General features: G+C 42.1%; 2 protein-coding genes across 4 annotated transcripts; both read left to right on the top strand.

The window, feature by feature from the left end:
- The first annotated feature begins 4228 nt into the window (after positions 1–4228).
- LOC133931692 (gap junction gamma-1 protein-like) lies at positions 4229–11120 on the top strand. 2 transcript variants are annotated; one of them, XM_062378631.1, is made up of 3 exons: positions 4229–4527; positions 5380–5453; positions 8710–11120. In XM_062378631.1, exon 3 carries the CDS (start codon positions 8762–8764, stop codon positions 10136–10138), a length of 1377 nt encoding a protein of 458 aa, XP_062234615.1. In that variant the 5' UTR covers positions 4229–4527; positions 5380–5453; positions 8710–8761; the 3' UTR covers positions 10139–11120. The 2 variants fall into 2 exon arrangements, with proteins under 2 accessions (XP_062234615.1, XP_062234616.1); XM_062378632.1 differs by lacking the exons at positions 4229–4527; positions 5380–5453 and adding an exon at positions 6834–6980.
- A 2309-nt stretch (positions 11121–13429) lies between these two features.
- On the top strand, positions 13430–19468 carry dbf4b (DBF4B-CDC7 kinase regulatory subunit). Of its 2 annotated transcripts, none has more exons than XM_062378629.1 (12): positions 13430–13557; positions 14111–14305; positions 14447–14635; positions 14811–14861; positions 15000–15069; positions 15314–15378; positions 15613–15652; positions 15767–15812; positions 16514–16642; positions 16751–16889; positions 16986–17113; positions 17230–19468. In XM_062378629.1, the coding sequence occupies exons 2-12, from the start codon at positions 14162–14164 to the stop codon at positions 18671–18673; spliced, it is 2445 nt and encodes an 814-aa protein (XP_062234613.1). In that variant the 5' UTR covers positions 13430–13557; positions 14111–14161; the 3' UTR covers positions 18674–19468. The 2 variants fall into 2 exon arrangements, with proteins under 2 accessions (XP_062234613.1, XP_062234614.1); XM_062378630.1 differs by lacking the exon at positions 13430–13557 and adding an exon at positions 13577–13680.
- The last annotated feature ends 1556 nt before the right edge of the window (positions 19469–21024 follow it).

Below are 21024 nucleotides of genomic sequence, written 5' to 3'. Positions count from 1 at the left end.
CTAGTACCTGCAACCAAAGCAGCATTAAATAATACATGATCCCGCCTCTTTTAATGTCAGTCAATTTTTCATGTCAGTGAGAGGTCCATGATTGTTACTGTTGCTTCTATAACTGCGTAGTATTATAGATAGATAGATAGATAGATAGATAGATAGATAGATAGATAGATAGATAGATAGATGGTGGATAGAGGTCGCTCTGTTGTTTGTTTCCTGGGAAAAAGTTCAGGCCTGATTCTTAGGGGAATAAGAAAAAATGTATAAATATATTATATTTAGATTATTTGACCTCAGGCCCATGAAACCTTTTCAAAATAAATACCCTATTTTATTGAGATGCACCTAAATTATTTCATACTAAGGCAATGATTAGTAAAGAGGTGGACATTTCTTTGTTTAAAGGGATCACAAACCCAAAAGTTTGGAAACAGTTTTACAGTGACTGTACACGTGCTGACCAGAGGATGGCACCAAATCTCCATGTGCAGCGAGACACTTAATGTCAGTTACAAGTCCTTCAAGCTACATCAGGGAAACATGTTGCATTGGATTAATAAGGAAACCAAGTGACACGCTGCAACAACATCAGCAGATCTGGCATGAAGTCATGAAACCGCTCTCAGGGAGAATGTGACAGCAGAGGCTCCAGGCTGTGGTGATGGAGATGACGTGGTGCGTGCTCCGTGTCGTCATGTGAGTTTGAGAGGCTGCTGACGTCAGAGGGTAAATATGTTGATTCAGGTTTTTAACATGTGAGGAACAAAGTCGATTTCGGGCCCATTCAGCCTCCATCAACCTCTACGTAACCTCTCCTCCCTTTCTTCTATCACGTCCGTCAGTTCAGAGGCAAATATAATCCAGGCGTCCATCTCTGCATCCAATCACGTCCACATTGTTCTCTATCCACATCTGATTTCATCTTTCTCCGTTTATTCGATCCCTCCGGTGATTTCAAAGCCATTGTTGTCGTCGATGATCATATGTTCTTTTGAGAACTCTTGATCTTATGATTTTAAGTAGATCCGAGGTTCTGCATGCTTTTCTTTTTGGATGTATTTGATTTGAAAAAAGCCTTGCGAGCTTTTTATGTGCAGTATCTTTTCAGCAGGGAAGAAATGATTAGTGATTGGAAGAACATATTATCAATCGAGGCCTTCACTCCCTCTGCTGTCGTCCACCTCTTCTCCTTCCAACAACAGCCATCACTCTCTGTTAGCATCTACAACGCTCAGCTCAATTGATCCGACCGGGATTGATCCTTCAATTTAGATCCAATTTAGCCTGACGTTGTTAAGGGACAGAGTACATACTGTGTCTATTATGGTCAAATAGGCAAAAGATAACTTGCTGCCAGACCCAATTGCCAACGACCTCTGGAGTTAAGTGAATGGATGGAAAACCCAATTAACATCAGCCGGCGGAGAACGATGACGAATTGTATTTGAGGGTCTCACTCGTGTTGTTGCTTCCCGTCAATATCCAGATACCAGCTGATGCGGCCGCTCCCACACCAATACACACACGCTGCTGTTGAAATGCTTTAAATTGCCAGGGCCATCCGAAGATTGGCTTTATGGATAACCCCATTGATTTTCCTCCATTCAATTTCCTCATTCCGAGGTGAAAGTTAACTCAATTAAGGGACTTGATGCTTGTAAGAGGTCACTCTGAATTAGGATGCATGCTTCCTATGCCAAAACGCTCTCAGGCTGATTAGGGCTATAAGTTTTTCCACTCCTGTGTGTTTGATTTTCCTGCTGATAGTTTAGGGAAACAATGCCAGCCAAAAGTCAGAGTAATAGCTTTGAGCGGTGGCGCTCCACCAAAAGACAGCAACAGATGGCGAGGGGAGTAGAAGAGGGGAGTGTCTGAGCTCACAATTGTCTAAGGTCCTTGAGATGAACAGTAAAGATAAAACTGAGACTCTTTGGCTTATTTCATTTATTTTGCAGCCCCAGGAGAAACACAATGTTTGAATTGTGTCTGCGAGTCCTTGAAGATGTTCAATATCTCGAATGAACCTCATTGTGAGGCTTCGTGTATTCATGCGTTATCTGCGGAGGTTACAGCAGTGTGACGAAAACTGAGAAGAGGCCATGCATTGTGGGATGAAATGTTTTACCTTGAGGCGCATCTCGTGAGGGCCTACTAGGTAGAATAAGTAGCTGAACTATATCAGAGCCACATGTTTTTGCAAAAGTGGCCATTTGTGTAATTAAAGGGGCATTGCTTGCCATTTAGTTATGCACTTGCGTGATTCTTAAAATGAGTTTCCTTGAGCTTCCGTGCCTGTTAACTGTCCTCATCTTTAAAATGTCACACCCCAACTGTGTACTCAGTCTGATTATACCAAGAGGGTAATTTTTTTAAGTCTTCTAGAAAGCTCCCATCAGAGCGGCAGATGACATAATACAGCTCTTTTTAACAAGCTGAGTGGTATTCTCCATGACGAGTGACCTTTTATGTGTGGTGTTGGTGGAGCATCCCTTTCAGGCGGCTTGTTGAGTGCATCGGTTGAAAGCAGGAGGCTAAAAAACAAGAAGTTTTACAGTTCCACGGTTAGTATCCAAAGCCCGGTGGAAGAAGATGAGACAAACTCCTGGTGTCTGTTCAGTGTCAGGCTCGGCTTAACGAAAACAATGTGGTAAATAAAAAGCACGTGTTTGTCTGAAAACTCTTGTCTTTGCCCTTTTCACAAAGCCCTTGCTACTGTGCGTGAAGCCAGGACTAGAAGGAACTGGAGGGAACCGAACTGAAGGGTGTGTAGATGATGGCGTCTCCGACATGCTCCGCTGCGGTGGAAGCTTGTAGTCCAGAGCTTTGTTGACAAAGTAGCATATGTGCATCTGATCCGTCTGAGGAGGGAAAATGATCATAATCTTACAATCTTACAATCCTCAGAAGTATGTCTATGAACCTGTTTGGACAGTGACTGTGCAATGCGTCTTCATGGGAAACTTTTACTTAAAAAACAATGCCTCTTCCTTGTATTCAAACTTCCTTGTATCTGCAGCAAGTGATGCGTCCCGTCAATATCCAGATACCAGGTGATGCGGCCGCTCCCACACCAATACACACACGCTGCTGTTGAAATGCTTTAAATTGCCAGGGCCATCCGAAGATTGGTTCATGGATAACCCCATTGATTTTCCTCCATTCAAAATTATCATAATCTTACAATCTTACAATCCTCAGAAGTATGTCTATGAACCTGTTTGGACAGTGGCTGTGCAATGCGTCTTCATGGGAAACTTTTATTTAAAAAACAATGCCTCTTCCTTGTATTCAAACTTCCTTGTATCTGCAGCAAGTGATGAAGACATAAAGAAACAACAGTGAGTTATTGATTAGAAGTCATACCACTAGTACGTGACCCTGACTAAAGTTTAAACAATATGAAGAAAAACTGCATCTTATCTAAATATATTAAAAACATCAAATGTCCCCATGACGTATATAAATTGGATACAAGTATGTATATAAAAGTAATTTGCCTGATGTAGACGTTTGGTAAAGCAGGATCACGGCATTTAACAGTTATTATTCAACAATCTCAAGAGGGAGAAGTGTTGCCTTACGTTGCTATGAAAATCACACATAAACACACACAAACACACACACATACACCCACACACACATATTTGTCCAGCCATCCTTATTAGGACTTCACATTGACTTCCATTCGTGGTGAACAGCCAAACCAAAACCTTATCACTAACCGTAACCACGGCCAATTCATGCCTAGCGCTAACTGTAACCTAACCACAACTCACATAACATCATAATATCAGTAACCTTAACCATAGTTACTACTTACCTAGCAATGACTCTGACCCAACCTAAACCTAACCTAACCCTAGACCTTAATTAACCTAACCACAACTCACATAACTTATCAATAGCCTCAACTATAGTAACTACTTACCTAACCCTGACCCCAACCTAAAGCTAACCTTTACCTAACCACAATTCAAATAACTTAACCATAACAAGAACCCTATCTACTACTTGCCTAGCCTTAACCTGACCTAAACCAAAACTTGGCTGTACCCTAACCTTCACCATAAAACTAGTCTTCATCTTAAAATTGCAATGATTTTCATCCCAAAGAGGAAGACAAGATTTAGGTCCTCACAACATGAGTAAGACACACACAGGCACACACACACACACACAAACACACACACACACATACACACAGACGCCCCCCTGCCCAGCTCCCTCTCTCTCTCCCTCTCTCCCTCTCTCCCTCTCCCTGTGTCCACCTCTCGGTCCAGTCTCCGTGAACAAAACTACATTTCAACACTTCGACCGGGGAGAACTTCACTTGCCCGAAACCTTGCGGGACATTTCCCCCCGTGGGCGAGACCCCCGTTCCGTTGACGGTAATTCGGCGATGAAGATTTCCACCGTCTGTCACCGGATGACTGGTGTATTCCCAACGTGCATCCGGCTCTTGTCTGGCGGACGGGAGCGGCTCCAGATGTGGGTCTGAAGGAGGCGAGGACACGGCTGTGGTGAGGGTGGGTGAGTTAATGGCGCTCTCCTCTGCTACTAATTTACCATTTATTTAAAACAAGAACTACTGGGAAACTGTGGAGGGGAAAAAACAAAATCAAAGGGTTTAAATCTGTTTCCAGGTCAGTTAGGAGGAATTTTGAGCTCGTGCTAAGTTCGTTGAGTTAGCTAAGTAACATTTACCTGTAGGTTTGTTTACCTGAATGTTAGCTTTGCTAGATATGTTATTATTACGTGTTAAGTTCATATTGTGTGATGTGTAAGAGTTATTAAGCATCCTAGTTCATCAAGGTTAAACTCACCGACCATATTCTCTTCGTAACTTTACCAGTTGGTTTAAAGGCTGTACTTGCAAGGGTCTTAACTTTCTATTTCCGGTTTCAATCAACCTGTCATGTATTTATTTTAAATGTATTGGTTATTATAATCTAATAAATACATGTTTAAACAAACTAGATGTTTCCCCCAAAAAGTTTAACCCAAAGTTTTTTAATTAAGCTATAATTAGTATCTATACGATCAGACTATCTCCTTAGTGCCTTTAGAGAATAATTTATCTTGAGAGTGCGCTATAATACAGTACAGTTAATTTATATTGGGGCTTTATTTTAATCTTAATCTAATAATTTAACGTGGATCAAGGTTTTGCATGATTTTCTTTCTGAGGTATTTATGTGGAAAAAGCTGTGCCGCCTTTAAAACAAATGGTATTGGGTTTACCTTTTTATCTGCAGTAAATGAAAAGATAACTCGAAAAAGTACAATCTTAAAGTAAAAGCTTTTAAAAACACAATATTACCAGCTATAAAAGCGGTGAGGAATTTGATGAAACTGATTTGATAATCTTTGTTATCTTTACAGGCACATTGGAGCTTGAAATTGCTCCAGATTTGGGCCAGGAAAACCAAAAGGATCGAAGGATAGAACAAGAAGAGGTAATAAGGATTATAAGTTGATTTGCTATAAGAACACTAAGATTTAGAGCTTTTTTTAATAATTAAGATTGGCTGAAGAGGTTGAGAGGGAGGTGGAGCCGCAGCAGGAAAAGTGTTGCTATAAAATAGGAGTCAGCTGTTCATAAAATTACTATTTCTTGTCCAAAGACCTTGATGTGTACATATTTGTGTGTGTTAGATAGACAGATTTTACAAGCAATTTCTCACTATCATTTGCATAAGTAATAAGTAAGAAAGCTCCTTGTAATAAAGTCAGCACTAACATTAAAGGGATGGTGTTTACTTCCACTGTAAAATTACATACAACTTATATGCACTTGGGCGGTAATTCTCCAGTTGCCCCTCTGGTTGTTCTCTCCACTAAGTTTTCCAGTTATAGTGTTGACTTTCTGCAGGTGGACAAAAGAAACAGTCTTTGCTAGAAATTTGTGTCCAAATCAAATCATGCTATACATACCGCATCATCCGTGTGTGTTTTGACATGTTGTGAGTGTTTGACTCACAAAGTGACCTTAACATACCCTGCAGGCTTCATGTCTAAAGCAGTTGTCATAGTTATACAGATAAATGCTGAATTGTAAGTTTGGGTAAAAGTACACGTGCAGCACTTTTTGTAACTTTACGTCTTGGCACATTATTTTATTCCAGTAAGTTGGCCAGGATGTGAAAGAAATGTGGTGATGGCTGGATCAGTGCTGGATTTAATGGTATAGATATGTTCCGCTTGCTGCTGCCATCGTCATTGTTATCTCTGCCAAGGATGAGATGAGGACAGGATTTTTTTCTTTTTATCAGTATTTTTAATATTGCATGATGGAGCTTTTCTTTTTAATTTATCACAGATTTCTCAGGGAATAATTCTATATAATTAGATATATAAATTAAGGGTTTATAGTGCTTAGCGTGACACCGACGGGGTGCATGATGTAGGACGTAAGCCGCACACTTAATGTTTTATGTTAGCACTTACTGGCAGTGTCTTAAAGCTTATTTTGTCCCTGGATCACCACATCAAAGCTATTGTACCTTGACTATGTTCATAAGTCATGGCAGGTGTGTCCACTTTGACTATGTGTTCATAGTGTACCTGGTATGAATCCAGCCCGGCTCGTCTCCTGTGGGTCATTCTCTCCTCTCATTTTCCCATATTTCCTCATCAGCTATCTACGGTGTACTGTGTGTAACCAAGAAAAAAAACTCTCCTAAAAATACAAAAAAAAACAAGCGCAGTGTCAGCATCCTACAAACATTTTACAGTTGCCTTTCAAGTTAAGAGTGGGTAAGCGTTTCATACTCAAAAGATAGATGTTGGGTGGAGCATCACTTTAACAGCTTCGAAAGGAAACCGCAGCCCTTGAAATTCACAGCCTGGAGCCTTCACAGATATGCATGTACATGGGTGGCTGCTCTTTTAACTCTTTAACGCTCCTCAAATAGTTCATTTACTAGCACCGTAGGAAAAACTGGAGGCTGTTGGTCTGAGGCTGGAAGACATCTGGAGATAGGGTACTGTACCAACTTCTGGCTTTCAATGTGGCACTGCCATCCGCCTTTGCTATGGACGTTTTTTTTAATGCAAAAACATGTAGTGTCTGTGTGGTTTATAACAGATTTTAGTTGTTTGTTGAGGGCAGGCTCTGGTTTGCTGTATTTTTTAACAAGAGAGAAACAAAACTGAATGGTACGTTTTAGTGTTTGTGTTTCTGATAAGATTGATTTTGATTTGTTTAGTTTAGTAATTTGATACTACAATAACTGGAAGGTTGACTCGCAGTTGGTTGAGCCTGTGTGTATCTGTGACTGTACTGTGTAGTGAGAGACGCCAGCCTGTCTATTAGACACTTTTCCTACATTTTTGTACAATGAAAGGAAGTGGTGAGGCACCAGCAATCTATATTTATTGTGTCTGTGCTGGGAGGATGAAGCCCTGATTTCCTGTCCCAATACACTAAGGCTGGGAATGTTGCTTGCTCAAGGGGACCTCTGCTAGCTGGGTCAAATCTGTAATAGGTTGTTGAACAAAATGACTGAATGATCGACACAATGTTGAAATTAACATCAGTTAAAGCGAAACAAACACACACAAGGAAACAGAATGATCATAGCACTGTCAGAGAAATCACCTAACCCCCGTAGTTTCTGAAAGGTCTGTGCATATCACTGTGCATATCTACCCACAGTTCTACCATTTGACCTACATTTGCTTTTTGTACATGTTATTGTGAAGGTAACCATGGATTCTATAACTATCCAGATAGTTTTATGGCCAAAAAAGCACTTACATTGGCTTTACTTAGTCTTAGTGATGGTCTTTGCTGATGACCTGAAGAAGGGAGTGTTCCCAATTTCTCGCCCTTCGCTATAGACTCTTGTTTGGGTGTTGATAGCTGTGCCACTCGGTCTCCAAATAGTATGTTACACAACTGGGCCAGATGTGCAGTTTTAAAGGGCTCGTGACTCTTAATGAGACAGTCTGGATTTTTTTTCTTCACACAGTGAGGAACATTGTTAACTCTGGTGTTAGCAGCAGCTGGTCATGTTGTCCTGAGAAACCCCTTTCGCTGAGTGGTTTGGATAAAAGATAAAGCATTTTATTACATTACACTATCATTTATTGTTGCCATTGCTTTGCAATAAGATTAATAAAGCTCCCCCCGAACAACTTTTTTGATTGTTGTAATTACTCAAATATGACATGATTATTTCAATAACACTTTAGATCGGCACGAGCTGAGAAAAATGACTTATATAACATCCGGACAGTCAGATGTTGTTATGACCTACTGTAAAATTAAAGGCTCAGGGGCATTCAATGAACAATAGACATCCCATTGTCGTCATTACTTTCCTATATTGTGGTAATGTATAAACACAAGCTTAAGAGCACTGCTACTGGCCTATGAGGGTATTGCTACTGTGGGAAATGCACTTTTTGATAAGCAGATACAGGAAAGACAAAGTACTTGTCAGTGATGCATTTCAAATCCGTGAAAACTGGTTGGCAGGTGTGCTCTCAGTTCAGTCAAAGAACTCTTGTCAAACATGTATTGCAGCATTAGAACAAGTTTAGTGTTTGGCATCTAGGCTCCAAACGTAATCACTCCCCTATATGATTACACAGGAATGATTGGAGTGATGACCAAATACTTGTAACCCCCGGTTGGAGCCTACAGGTGGATGCTAAATAAATTGTGAATATTACTGTGGATAGTAACCATTTCTGCTCTCTCCCCAGGTGAGTAACAGTAACAGGAGGTGTTTGTTGCTGTAGCTTCTGTGCCACTACCATGAGCTGGAATTTCCTGACTCATCTGCTGGAAGAAATCCACAACCACTCAACGTTTGTGGGCAAGATCTGGCTCACCGTACTCGTTGTTTTCCGCATCGTGCTGACGGCTGTAGGAGGAGAGTCCATCTACTATGATGAGCAGAGCAAGTTCGTCTGCAACACGGGTCAGCCGGGCTGTGAGAACGTCTGCTACAACGCCTTCGCTCCGCTCTCGCACGTCCGCTTCTGGGTCTTCCAAATCATCCTGGTGGCCACGCCTTCACTCATGTACCTGGGCTACGCGGTCAACAAGATTGCTCGGGCAGAGGAGCGGGCTGGCGGTGGGGCAGGTAGTGGAATATCACGGAGGAAACCCCAGAAGCATTACATGGGGGGCAGAATGCAGCACAGAGGTATTGAAGAGGCTGAGGACGACCAAGAGGAAGACCCGATGATCTATGAAATGACAGAGGTGGTGAGTAATGGTGCAGCAAAAGGAGACAGTGGTGAAGAACAAGTAAAGGTCAAGGCGCGGCATGATGGACGCCAGCGTATCAAAGAAGACGGGCTAATGCGTATTTACGTGTTTCAGCTCTTGGCCCGCTCTTTGCTGGAGGTGGCGTTCCTGTGCGGACAGTACTTCTTGTATGGATTTGCAGTACCTCCGATCTACATGTGCTCTGACCAACCCTGCCCTCATAGTGTGGACTGCTTTGTGTCTCGCCCAACTGAGAAAACTATCTTTCTCCTCATCATGTATGTCGTCTCCATGCTCTGTCTGGCTCTCAATGTATGGGAGATGCTTAACTTGGGCATCGGCACCATCTGTGAGATTGTACGCACTCGCCAGGTGCAGCTCCCCAATGGAGAGTTGTACGGACTGTCACATGACCATGGAGCTCTAAAAGAGGCTGGATTGGGTGGAAGGGATTACCACAGCTACCCTTATTCTTGGAACGCATCAACAGATCCACCAGGGTACAACATCGCAATCAAGCCTACTATGGTATCTACAAAGAACCATGACAAACCACTGCCCATCACCGACCTGGCTAATTCTAAGATGACATGCCGACAGAACCACGTAAACAATGCCCAAGAGGAGCTTCAGCACTACTCCAGAAATGATGACAACTTGGGCAGAGAGGGGATGGAGGATGCCTCCAGATGTGTCCAGAAGGACATCGGTCCATCTCAGAAAATGCTGGAGGCAGAGAGTCCGGCCTACCAACACCTTCAGAGCCACAATAATAATAACCACAGCATTCCTCACCGGGATCGTAAACACCAGCAGGTCCACAAACAAGCCTCCAGCAAGGCCGAGGCAGACAGAGGCAGCAGCCTCACCAGTAGTAACAGCAAATACGGAGTAGTGAAGGGTTCCGAGTGGATCTGAAGGACAGAATGTGACTTCTTTTATTTCTTAAAATCAGTTTTTTTTACTCTTCAGATCAACACATATTTACATCGTGTACTATTGTATTAAAAAAGGAGGGGGTAGCTACTTTACATTATTTTCAATGACATTCAGGCAATTTAAATAGTAATTGAAAATTAAAACCACTCTGTACCAGCCCACTGAAGCTCTGTCTAATAAAAACCAAACCTAGACATCCATACTGATGATAAATTGCACACTTAATGCAAGTCTATTCCAAATAAAATTGGGTGTTAACAATTATCAGGTTGTGCTTTACAATTTTATTTTATTTTCAGGAGTTCATGTCGACTTAAATTTAGTATGAATATAAAGTGCAGAGTCAGCTTTGCTGAAACCTATGGTGCCTTATGTAAACAGCCAAAGAGCTGCTTCCCACTGACTCTGCATCACTTCCTGTTTAACTGTTCAATAATTACTTTTTACACAATGTGCTCATCACTACGAACTGACAACAGAGCCAGCTTCATGTGGCTAGTTTTCATGACTGTCCAGGTGTTAAAGCAGTAATGCAAAGGTCGATCTTTATTTTCACCAAACTTTCATCGTTTTCAATGCTATGAAGAAAAACGATGTATGTTGTCATTAGCTAAATTGACAGTTTTTCTTGTTTTCTCTTTAATATATTGTTCAATGGATGTTAGGCAAAGGTTTATGACCATAATTTGTTGTTCGTAGCATTTTTGTTGGCCTGTTGCTTTTAGACACGTGATGTTTGTGCCATGAAGGTTTTCTCAAACTTTCTTTGTTCTGGCATCTGGCCTGGGTTTTTACATTTTTTGTATTAGTATGAAAACTTCCTTGTTATTGATACCTAATTTCACTTTCAGATTTTCACATTGAAATGCCATGAAGCCCAGCCATTGTTTAAGTTTGTCAAAAGTATTTTTATGAACAAAAGGGTGCATGTTTTGAATAAAGACTTTATATTTGTCTCACATTTTGACAATGTTGTCGTCTTGAAAGGTTGTAAAATCTTAAACAAATTAATTCATTCATTCATTAATTCAATTAATCCAATTGAACATATAGATCACAGATGATAAGTATAGAAAATTGAAAGTGCCACTTTCTTCACAGGGATGACCATGTATCCCTGTTGCACACTGCCCTCTGCTGGGCAGGGAGGATAAGATTTTCTCATTCTTGAGATTTATCACATTTTACCCCTGTTGACGGAGCAAACTAATATAATTATGTATATCTGAGAGAGAAGTAACAAAATGAGTCACGTAAGTACAACCTATTCCTGTTCAATTGTTTAACCATCTCTAACCATCTCAGCAAGCAAGTGTTGAAACTGACAGGGAAGTTGCTGCTGGATACACATTCTTTTGGAAAACAATAGTGCAACCTTATATATACAGTCTATGAGTGCAACTCATACACACCCTAACTGAGTATATGCCTATTAGAGGCTTGTCTGATTTATGTTTTTTAGGCGTATTGCATATAATTTGTTCAAAACCTTCTAGTTTATATTCGGTGATCAAATAAATTACATATTGTTCCCATCAACTAGCACAAGGAGTAAGGGTCACTCATTACTCATTAATCAAATCAAACCTCCGGCCTCCTGAACTTTTACTTTGAAGGTGAGCTGTCTCTCTGTCCCCCTCTGGATGTCCTCGTTCAAGTTTAGCTTCTCAGGTTGACTTCCACTTCATGCACAGACCGGGTGAGGCCTCACTACTGCACGAATCTACAACATATCCAGGGATCTTTGCTGTATAATTTTTTCCAAGCAGTCGGCTGCAGCTTGTTTCCATGTGATGTCCTGAGGCTGCCCCCTGCTGGCTGCTGGATTCCTCTGCTGCTCTTGCTTGGTTTGTGCTGCTTGTGATTAACTAAAGTTGTCCATAAAAGAAAATCGACAAAACGACGATGTAAACAAAACACAACACAAAAACCCTATAGGCTAAGTAGCAGGGGGAAATTAGCTTTTGATAAATTAATTGATAAGTCTACCAACAGAATATTACCCCACAACTAGTTAGATTTTCTAGAAACATTTCATTCTACTTTTAAAGCAACAATTCCAAATGTTTGCCACACCCATTTTCTCAAAGGGGCTGATTTGACACTTTTACAGTAGGTTTTAAACTCTTGGTTTGACAAAACAATCACTTCAGTGTAAAAGTAACCCACAGATATAATCAACATTGTCCATCATTTTAACAAGATGTCAAAGATTAATGCAGAAAATACTGATTAATCAAAAGTGAAAATCGTATTTAGTTCACATTAGCTTAGAGGAGGCAAATATCCCATTATTCTTAATGTTGGAGTCATTTAAATTTTCCTCCTCTCCATGTTTCTTGTTTTATTTCTTTCCCTTCTCTCTCTCCATCTATCTGCCCTTGTCTCCCATTCACAGTATTTCTGACCCTCGTGTCATTCTCTCTCTCTCTCCCTCCCTCTTCGTCACCCCCTGCTCTCGCTCTTTCTCTCCCTCCACTCCTCTCACAGAGAAACCAGGGCTGTCAGGAAACGCTGAGCAAGCCCTTCTCTCTTTGAGCTTTACCAAACGTTTGCATCTTGCAGTGAAGTCCTCACTTGACCAGGGAACACATGCCTACACCCTGAGGATCATTGTTGTGTCATTTATTTATCATTCTTAACCCACTGTGGTTTTGTAAAAGTGCTTTTCCACACAACCTGTTCTCTTCTCTATCAGGCTACTTGCCATTCTTTACTGTTTACAACCATGCACCAATTGTTTTAGAACATTCTTGATTTTGCCAAAGCAACACCTTTCATATCTGACAGTTTTTTTGCTTTTTTTATTTGGCCTCATTATATTCTTCTTCTAGTCTCGATTTATAAGGCAACTGTCAACTCTCACTGATCTTTTTTGTTCACTTTCTAAACTGAAAGTCCTATAAACATTTAGGTGTCCTTCTGTGTCTCACACAGTTCTTTCTATACTGATATAAACATACTACAAATAAAACAAGATACATGAATCACTCCCTTCAAAAATAACCTGAATTGTTGCAAAACGCCCTGTCTCACGTTCTATTTCTAGTTCAATTGAAATTCAATTCAATTCAAAACAAAAAAATTGTATTGGGCCAAATCACAACATATCCTGGCTATGTAAAGATACCTCCAGATAATGTATGTAGTGATATGGAAGAGTTAGACCTTATAAGATTGTAGCGAAACCCAACAGCTCCTACTATGAGCAGCCCCATACAATCAGCCGCGCATATCGGATGTGACGAGCTCCTCGAGCGCAGCGCTGTACCGGAAGTGACCCGCACTCTACGTTGACGTCTACCGTGTTTTTAAAAAAGCGGCGGTTGCTCCTCCAGCTATTCATGGACCATTTGCTACCGATTCTCTGGCTCGGTTCCTCGGAAAAGTCACAAGACGTAAGTGCGTTGTTGATTCCCCCCCCACCCGGACAAGAGTGGAAGCTCTTTCCCACAGACGATCGATCCCCGTAACGAAGCAGCCGAACGCCATTTTTGTGTAGGAAAGCCCAGCTAGCAGAGGTGGGCTAATGCTAACCAGCCGCTGCTAAGTGTGTTAGCTCAGGAGCGAGGTGCCGAGCTAGTGCGTGTTGTGCTGTTGTTGTCACGCTGCGTGTGTTTCCTGCACAACTTTAATCAATTTGGAGAAAACCCTTAAGTCAGTCTTACCTTTGAGAAGTCTTTAAACTTTAGAAGATAGACTTTATTAAGTTAGTTATATAATATTTTGGGAAAACAGAGGAGATTTGAACGGGGAAGTTACAAATAATAAGAAGTTTTGTGTAAGTGTTGCTAGACTCTTAATATCAGGTTCTTTTTATTTAAATTTTTATATAAAATGTAACAGAGTTTTAAATCCTGCTACTTTTTACAATCCTGTCTGTCTTTCCAGGTCAGTTTTACCATTAATTAATATGTTGATCGTTAATTCTGTTTTCTCTTGTTTACGCAGGGTCCTGGTGCTTTACAGTAAAGCTGTGAGCTCCTTCTCTGCCCCAGGATCATGCAGCAGTACGCAGAGGAGAGAGGCCTTCTGGGAAAACTGTGTCCTGGGGACAAGAAGCTGGAGGGGAAGAACTTCTATTTGGACAATTTGAAGAAACGCGCAACAGCTCTGCTTTTGGAGGCCATATCTCTTTTAGGAGGGGTGAGCTTGTGAGCCTGTCTGATCAAATGAAATGACCAATCTGACAGCATACCAGCACGTATTGGTTTCTAAACCAAGTTAAACTTTTCAACATTAAATTAGAAACTAATGAGTCGATGTCTGTTTTTTCTCCTGCTGAAGAGTATCGAGAGTTTTCTTCACAAGGATGTGAGCTTTGTTGTGACTGGAAGCCAAGAGGGTCTGCAAGAGGAGAAGAGTGTGGTGACCAAGGGATGGGAGAAGGGAACAAATGAAGAGACCCAACAAAAACCCAAGAGTCAGAGTGTCCTCATCAGCGAGAAGCAGCAACCAGTAACTCCTCGACCGATGGTACTGAACATCAGGCACATATGTGTCAAAAACCTTTCAACATCCAGTGATCAGGCTCACAGGAGTGTTAAAATCCAATATTTAGGTGGTTTAAGCTGATAATAGAAAATGGAAAATAATTGGACACCTAGTGCTGCTGTTTAATACTAAACCCTGCATGTATTTGTGTTTCCAGGCCTGTGGCAGCCGGGGGAAAGCTCTGCTTGAAAAGGCCATTCGCAACAATGTAAGTCAATGTAGCCAAAGAATGTTTTAATCTAGTAGATCTTCAGGCTGTACCTGATTATGAGGGTATTGGTGATGTTACACTGAAGAGAGACGTAGTTTGTTATTTTGATTTGATTCTAATGATTCTGTGTTGTAGGAGCGACTGCAGAGGGACAGTGTTCTGGCCAGTGCACGATCGTGGGGAGTGAAGATTTTGTTTGTGGATGGTATCCTTTTTGTAATAACTTGAATATAACCACAGAGGGATTCCACATAAGAAAGAAAAATGTCTGTGTTCACATATGTAGTGCTGTGAGGCCCTTCTCAAAGCAGGTGGCACCATCCAAGTGTTTTGTCGTTACTGTGTGTCTTACTAAAAGAGGCTGAAGAATTCAGCTGTGTACCAACACATTTCTGTCACATTCTTGAAGCACAGAACCGTGTTTGTATTGTTCCTTAATGTAGTGTCAGATGTGATTCTGTACCTGAAACAACTGACACGAGAGAGTTTCGACGTGAGGCACAGGAAACCTGAGGTAAGATTCCCCTTAAAAAGCATCCAGACATAACAGTTCAATATAAACAAATCAAATAAGTAAAGTAAGTGAGTCGATAAAAGGCAAAAGCTTTTTAGCATGGGCGTTCAATTAAATCAGCTTCCTTGAAAAGGAGTAATGAATAAGTAATATAAAAACTACTATGACATAATGCCGTTTGCATTTGTTTTTTTAATATTAATGAGTCCTTGAACTTTCCTTTTTTTATTACAGCGGACTTATGCCAAACCACAAAGTTCTCCTGTTGTCAAAGGTTGGTTTGTGTTTTGTGTTTATTATCCAAATATTCTTATTCTGTTGGTGAAAGTGTTTGAAGTAATGGTATTGGTTTTTTTTTCTGTTCCCCTCCTCTTCCCCTGGCACACAGCTGCAGCTTTAAGAACTCCATACCTTAAAATCGAAGACTCCAGCAGGTGAGTTTCAGTCAGTGAAGTTTCTGTTTGTTTATTTTCTCCCAAGAAATGAGATACTTTAATTCAAGTTAAACAGTGGAGAAATTATGTATTAGGTTTTCCTCAGTCCATATAGTTATTGTTTAGTATCAGATTCAATTCCTTTTCTTGCAGTTGAAGCATAGTGACAGTGAAACTACAATGGGCGGCAGACTCCTGTCTCTGTTACCGCCCATCATACCCCACTGGGTGCCTGTGTGGCGGTTTGCATTTCAGCCCAGGCGTTTTTTCTGTTAGACCTGTAAAGAAGTCCTATCATGTGATGTGACGAGGCCCCCTGCCCTCCAGTTGATGCCGCTCCCCAGGAGCCTTGTGCTCAGGCAGATACGATGTCTACTTGATGAGACTTAGCAGGCTTCACTGCCAGTTCCTCCAGGGGGACCTCTCTGTGCGAACAGGTCTTTTCATTTGCCCTCTCATTTCAGTTAATTGAAGTGCTCTGGCTAATGTTTAGACTCTGGCAATGAGAAACTGAACCCATGACTTCAAAAGGGTTGAGCAGCAGGGGTCCATCTCAGATGTGTTCTCTCATTTGCAGATTTGCAAAGTAGGAAATAATACCCATGTGAGAGTTTGATAATAATCAGAGTCATATTCATATTATGTATGTATTCAAATACATTTTTTTAATTTTATTTACTCACTTTTTGTCATCTTACCAGGAAATACAAACCCCTGCATATGCAGTCTACCACCTTCCCATCGCTTTGCTACTCGGGCCGATTCAGTCCCTTTGATATTCCGCCTCCTCGGTTTGAAAATCAGACAGAAGAAGGAGAAAGTAAAACAAGGTTTGTTTCAGCCGTGCCGGAGTCGATATTTCAGAGCTATTGACAATTTTTAAGTTTCACGTTCAACAATGGATTTCTCACAATTGTTGTTTGTTCTTTGTTAATCAGGGAGACAAAAAAAGTTGAAAGCAGCATTCAGGACCAATCCCAAACGCCGCTCCCCTGTAACCCTGCACCGTGGCGTCCGCGCAAAAAGGAAACGGCGTACTGCGAAAGCTGTCATCAACCCTTCACCAATCTGGAGGAGGTGGACATCTTTTTAGTCTTTTCTTATTAGTATTTGATAGATTTGCAATAATTGTGTGCACAGTCTTTGACATAATCTTTGATCGGGTCTTTGCAGCACTTGCAGTCGGATCAGCACCGTATGTTTGTGCTGGATCCCTCCAACTACACTGTGGTTGATCAACTGGTGGCTGAGATGCTTCCAGGATTCAACCCTAGTCCACCTGAACAACCAGAAACAACAGAGTGAGTTCGATGATTACTTAGTAATGTTGGAATGCAGTGATACTTTTGCTATATGATTTTTCACTAGAAAACAGTGTCTTTCTATTTTTTACTAATTTTGTACGTCTTCCTCCTAGACCACCAAGTCTGCAGCTCATCCAGGATGTCTGCGAACTGGAGCCTCTCACTGATGGCGAGGTGGAACGTGCCATTCAGGCCCTGCGCAGAAAAAGTTCATCATCCATAATCCTCATCTCCAGTTCTACCGAGGGTCCGCTTACCATTGACCCTGGCCGACCATCACTAGGAGTTCTGTTTCCCATCGCAAGTCCAGCCACACCACCTGCTGACATCCAGCCTTTCACTCCTACTGAGTGCCAGCACCCGGATATCCACCCCAGTACTTTGAGCCCCGCCATGCCTCTATTGGATGTTAAACCACAAAACCACGCCTCACCCAGCCAGCAGCCATCCTCTTGCCCTGATACCCCTGATACTCCATCCGATGACCCTTACTCTCTGCCCCCAGTCCTCAGCCCTCAAATCCCTTCCTGCATTATGGAGCTGCACAGCCCGTACTCCGAGCCGCCTGTCCTCAGTCCTCAACAGTACATTGAAGAGGAAACTCTGGAAGTCAGTGAAAGGGATACTGCCGAGTGTTTGTTGGAGTCTGTTTCAGCTGTCACGGTTCCCATCACCGTCTCCCTCTCTTCCACTGCAGCTGAGACAAATGCAGAGGTGGAAGATGGTTGTTTAGCATTCAGTGGGATCCTATTTTCTGGCAGTGGTTTGGTGTGTGATAAACTGGTGTCATGTCAATCCCAGTCATTGCCTCGACAGTCAGCTACAGCTCAAAACCCCAAAAAACGCTGTCGATCAGCCAACCCTGAAAGTAACCACAGCAAAAGGAGTAGGATTACAGGGAAATGTAACCGGACCGAACAAGGGTTTATATCTATAAAACCAGAACGTGACATTATGGCAACGTGTGGGGGGTATTCAGTATTTGACAAGGCCTCTTGTCAGATAACACAGTGTCCTCGACAGCAGGTCTCTTCCTCATGCACGGGGGAAAAACTTGATTTGACAACAATTTGTGTTCCCACTGTGCAGAACTTTCCATGGGAACCGGGTCATAATAACGCACATGTAACAACTCCTTCAAATACAAAGACTTTTGAGCCACAGCTTCAGCTCCCCTATGAAAACTCTCACACTGTGTTTTCCAGACAAGACTCTCAGCGTTCATTATCCCACTCTACCTCGGTGTGCATTGAGTCGGCCCTTATCCCTGACTTGGCTGCGCTCTCTCCATCGTCATCTGACTCTGACTGGGAGTGTGACCTGCTGTCACGGCTGGGCCCGACCTCGGCGACACCTCTTTTGCCCTCTGAGCAGAGCTGTGGGGTTGACATGGAGCTCCTCCATAAGCCGTGCACGTGGATGCAAGACACCAGCTACGAGTCACGTCTGCACACGGCCCTCCAGCCGGCAACCCCAACAACCTCACTGTGTGGGGATGAAATGGACCCATCAGTGTTTTCCAGGACTGTGATACAGATTGTTCAAGTTCAGCACTGACTATTAATTTTGGGATTGTTCCGGAAAACTAGAAGAACCACCACTGGGAGCAGCAAGTGTTGGACTCTGCAGCTGCTTATTCCACCTCGAGGAACAATGTGCAGCACTTAAGCCCTTCAAAATAAACCAATGACGTGTACATTCAATAAATATTTAAAATTTAGTGCAAACTAAAAGGTAACACTCAACTGTTTTTAGGTCATGCACATTTGTATTATTGGTTGTAGTAAATGCATAGTGGATGCTGCATCCTCACATGCATTTAAAGAGCTTCCATTATCATGCTTACGCTCAACCTGTAATTCTCCTTGTGCACAGAGCACGAGCAATTTCTGTATATTGTGCTGACTGCGGTGTTTCAGCAGCTATGTCCGGGAACACGCGGCGGTACTGAGAATTTAATGAGGCTTTTCTGAATGGGCGCATTACTCAATTACTGTAAGTGCTGCATCTGGATCAGATCCAGATTGCACCAGCTTAGATGGTCAAACAGGCAAGAAGGGGCAGTGGTGGAGGGTAGGCCTCGCAGTAGGTGCAAGACAAACTGTCTAATTAGCGTGAAACGACTTTTCATCCCTTCTGAAGGTGGGCCAAAGAACCTGTTCCGCTGTAGTGCACTGCAGCTACAGGGGCTTTATTATCTTCACCTCTCGGTTTGTGTTAAATTTCAGGTCCCGTTCATTAAAGTCTCGCCACAGCTCATCATTGCAGACAAAACTCACATCGAATGTCACCAGGAAATCTCACCCAGTTCTCGTGGGGAAAATGTGAAGTGAAATCTTATGGTGTTTTTAAATAAACGTTTTTTAACCTTAAACAGTTCCTGCGGCGTGTCTCAGAACGATTTGTTGCTTCAGGAACATTGCAGCTGTGCTGAACATATTTCTTCCTGTTATTAAATGCTGATGGTGCTCCTAGAGTAAGGGAGGCAAGGATGGAGCAAGGGCAACAGCGAGGTCGATGTGTTCTCTTTGGCTCAGCCCAGCGTCCAGCTGACACAGACAATATTTGATATCTAATCTCAGTGCCATGTTGCATAACCTCGTAAGTTTCTAGATTTGTTGGACTGACAGGATCCTTTGTTGTGAGCAGCACTGGACAAAGCCACAGCTGCTTGTCACAGGAGGAGGGAAAACAGCAACACCCTTCAACTATGCAGACTTCCTGGCTGTTGTATACTGAATAGACTTTGTTGATATGTAGAGGGGAGTGTGGGGAAGTACATCTGCTGAGGCTGTAGCTGCCAACAGGGAGTTGAGTGTTGGTGAGATACAAAGCTCAAAATCTCAAATATTCCGGTCAAAGTATTTGGCTCCTCTGCCCACTTACTCCCGTTGGAGAAGGATGCCTTGCAGTCGGGCGTCTGTGGTGATGGATTACAGTCTGGAGCAGAGAATCAGATAAATTGTCAAATTATACATTGTTCAGTATATCAAGCTTGGTGGTCATCCTCTGAGACAAGGAGCCGGTGGATCGGGGAGGAGAATGGGAGAAAAACATTCACCAGAAGTCACCAGGGTCAGACTGCTGCTCACTGATATTCATGTTGATAGGATGTTGATGAAGAATTTAGGACTTTGTGCAAGAGGCCGGAGAAGTTACATTTTCATCTTTCGCTCCAATGTTTCTGAAACACTTGACATCTCGAGAAAGCCACTCAAGTTGGTACAAATGTTCACTTGGACTCAAAGATGAACTGGTAAGATGTCAAAGGTCATAGTGACCTGATGAATTTGGAGACGAGTTAATGAAGAATGAATCTGCACTGGTTTGGCGGTTATTCTGTTACCAACCTCAGTTGGGTCATATTTAAAAGGAAAAAAAGGCTTCAAGCTTCCTCCGATTAGTTTTAAGGAGTTAAAGAAATAGTGATTTATTTTGCATGCAGATATTAGACATTGGAAGATAAAATACAGTTTTTCAGTTTAGTTTTGAAATCATCAGAAGTGGGCCTGTCGACCCCCATGTGCTCTTTGGTCCAAGATACACATTTACTTGCAGCCTCCAGGAACTGATAGGAGTGTGTGTGTGTCCTTGTACTTATTTGTGAGGATCATTTTGAGCATAGTCCCACCAGAGTGAGGCCATTTTTGGAAAGTTATAACATTTTGGCAGGTCTTCACTTTGTCAAAGGGCTTTTTGAAGGTTAACACTTGGTTTTGGTGTTAGATTTAGAGTAAGGCTTTTAGTTTAGGTGGTTAAGATTAGGGTAAGGGCCTACAGAATATATAATGACTATGAAGTCTTTACTTAATTACATGTAGCTGTACACACGTGTGTGTGCATGTCTTTCTATAATTATGAGGCTAATTTTGGGTCAATAACATCATTGTGGGGATATTTTGGCTGGT

Source organism: Platichthys flesus, chromosome 20 (genome assembly GCF_949316205.1).
Source record: "Platichthys flesus chromosome 20, fPlaFle2.1, whole genome shotgun sequence".
In the NCBI taxonomy this organism is placed as follows: Eukaryota; Metazoa; Chordata; class Actinopteri; order Pleuronectiformes; family Pleuronectidae; genus Platichthys; species Platichthys flesus.
The sequence above is the reverse complement of the archived record's forward strand: the minus strand, read 5'-3'. Positions and strand labels throughout refer to the sequence as shown.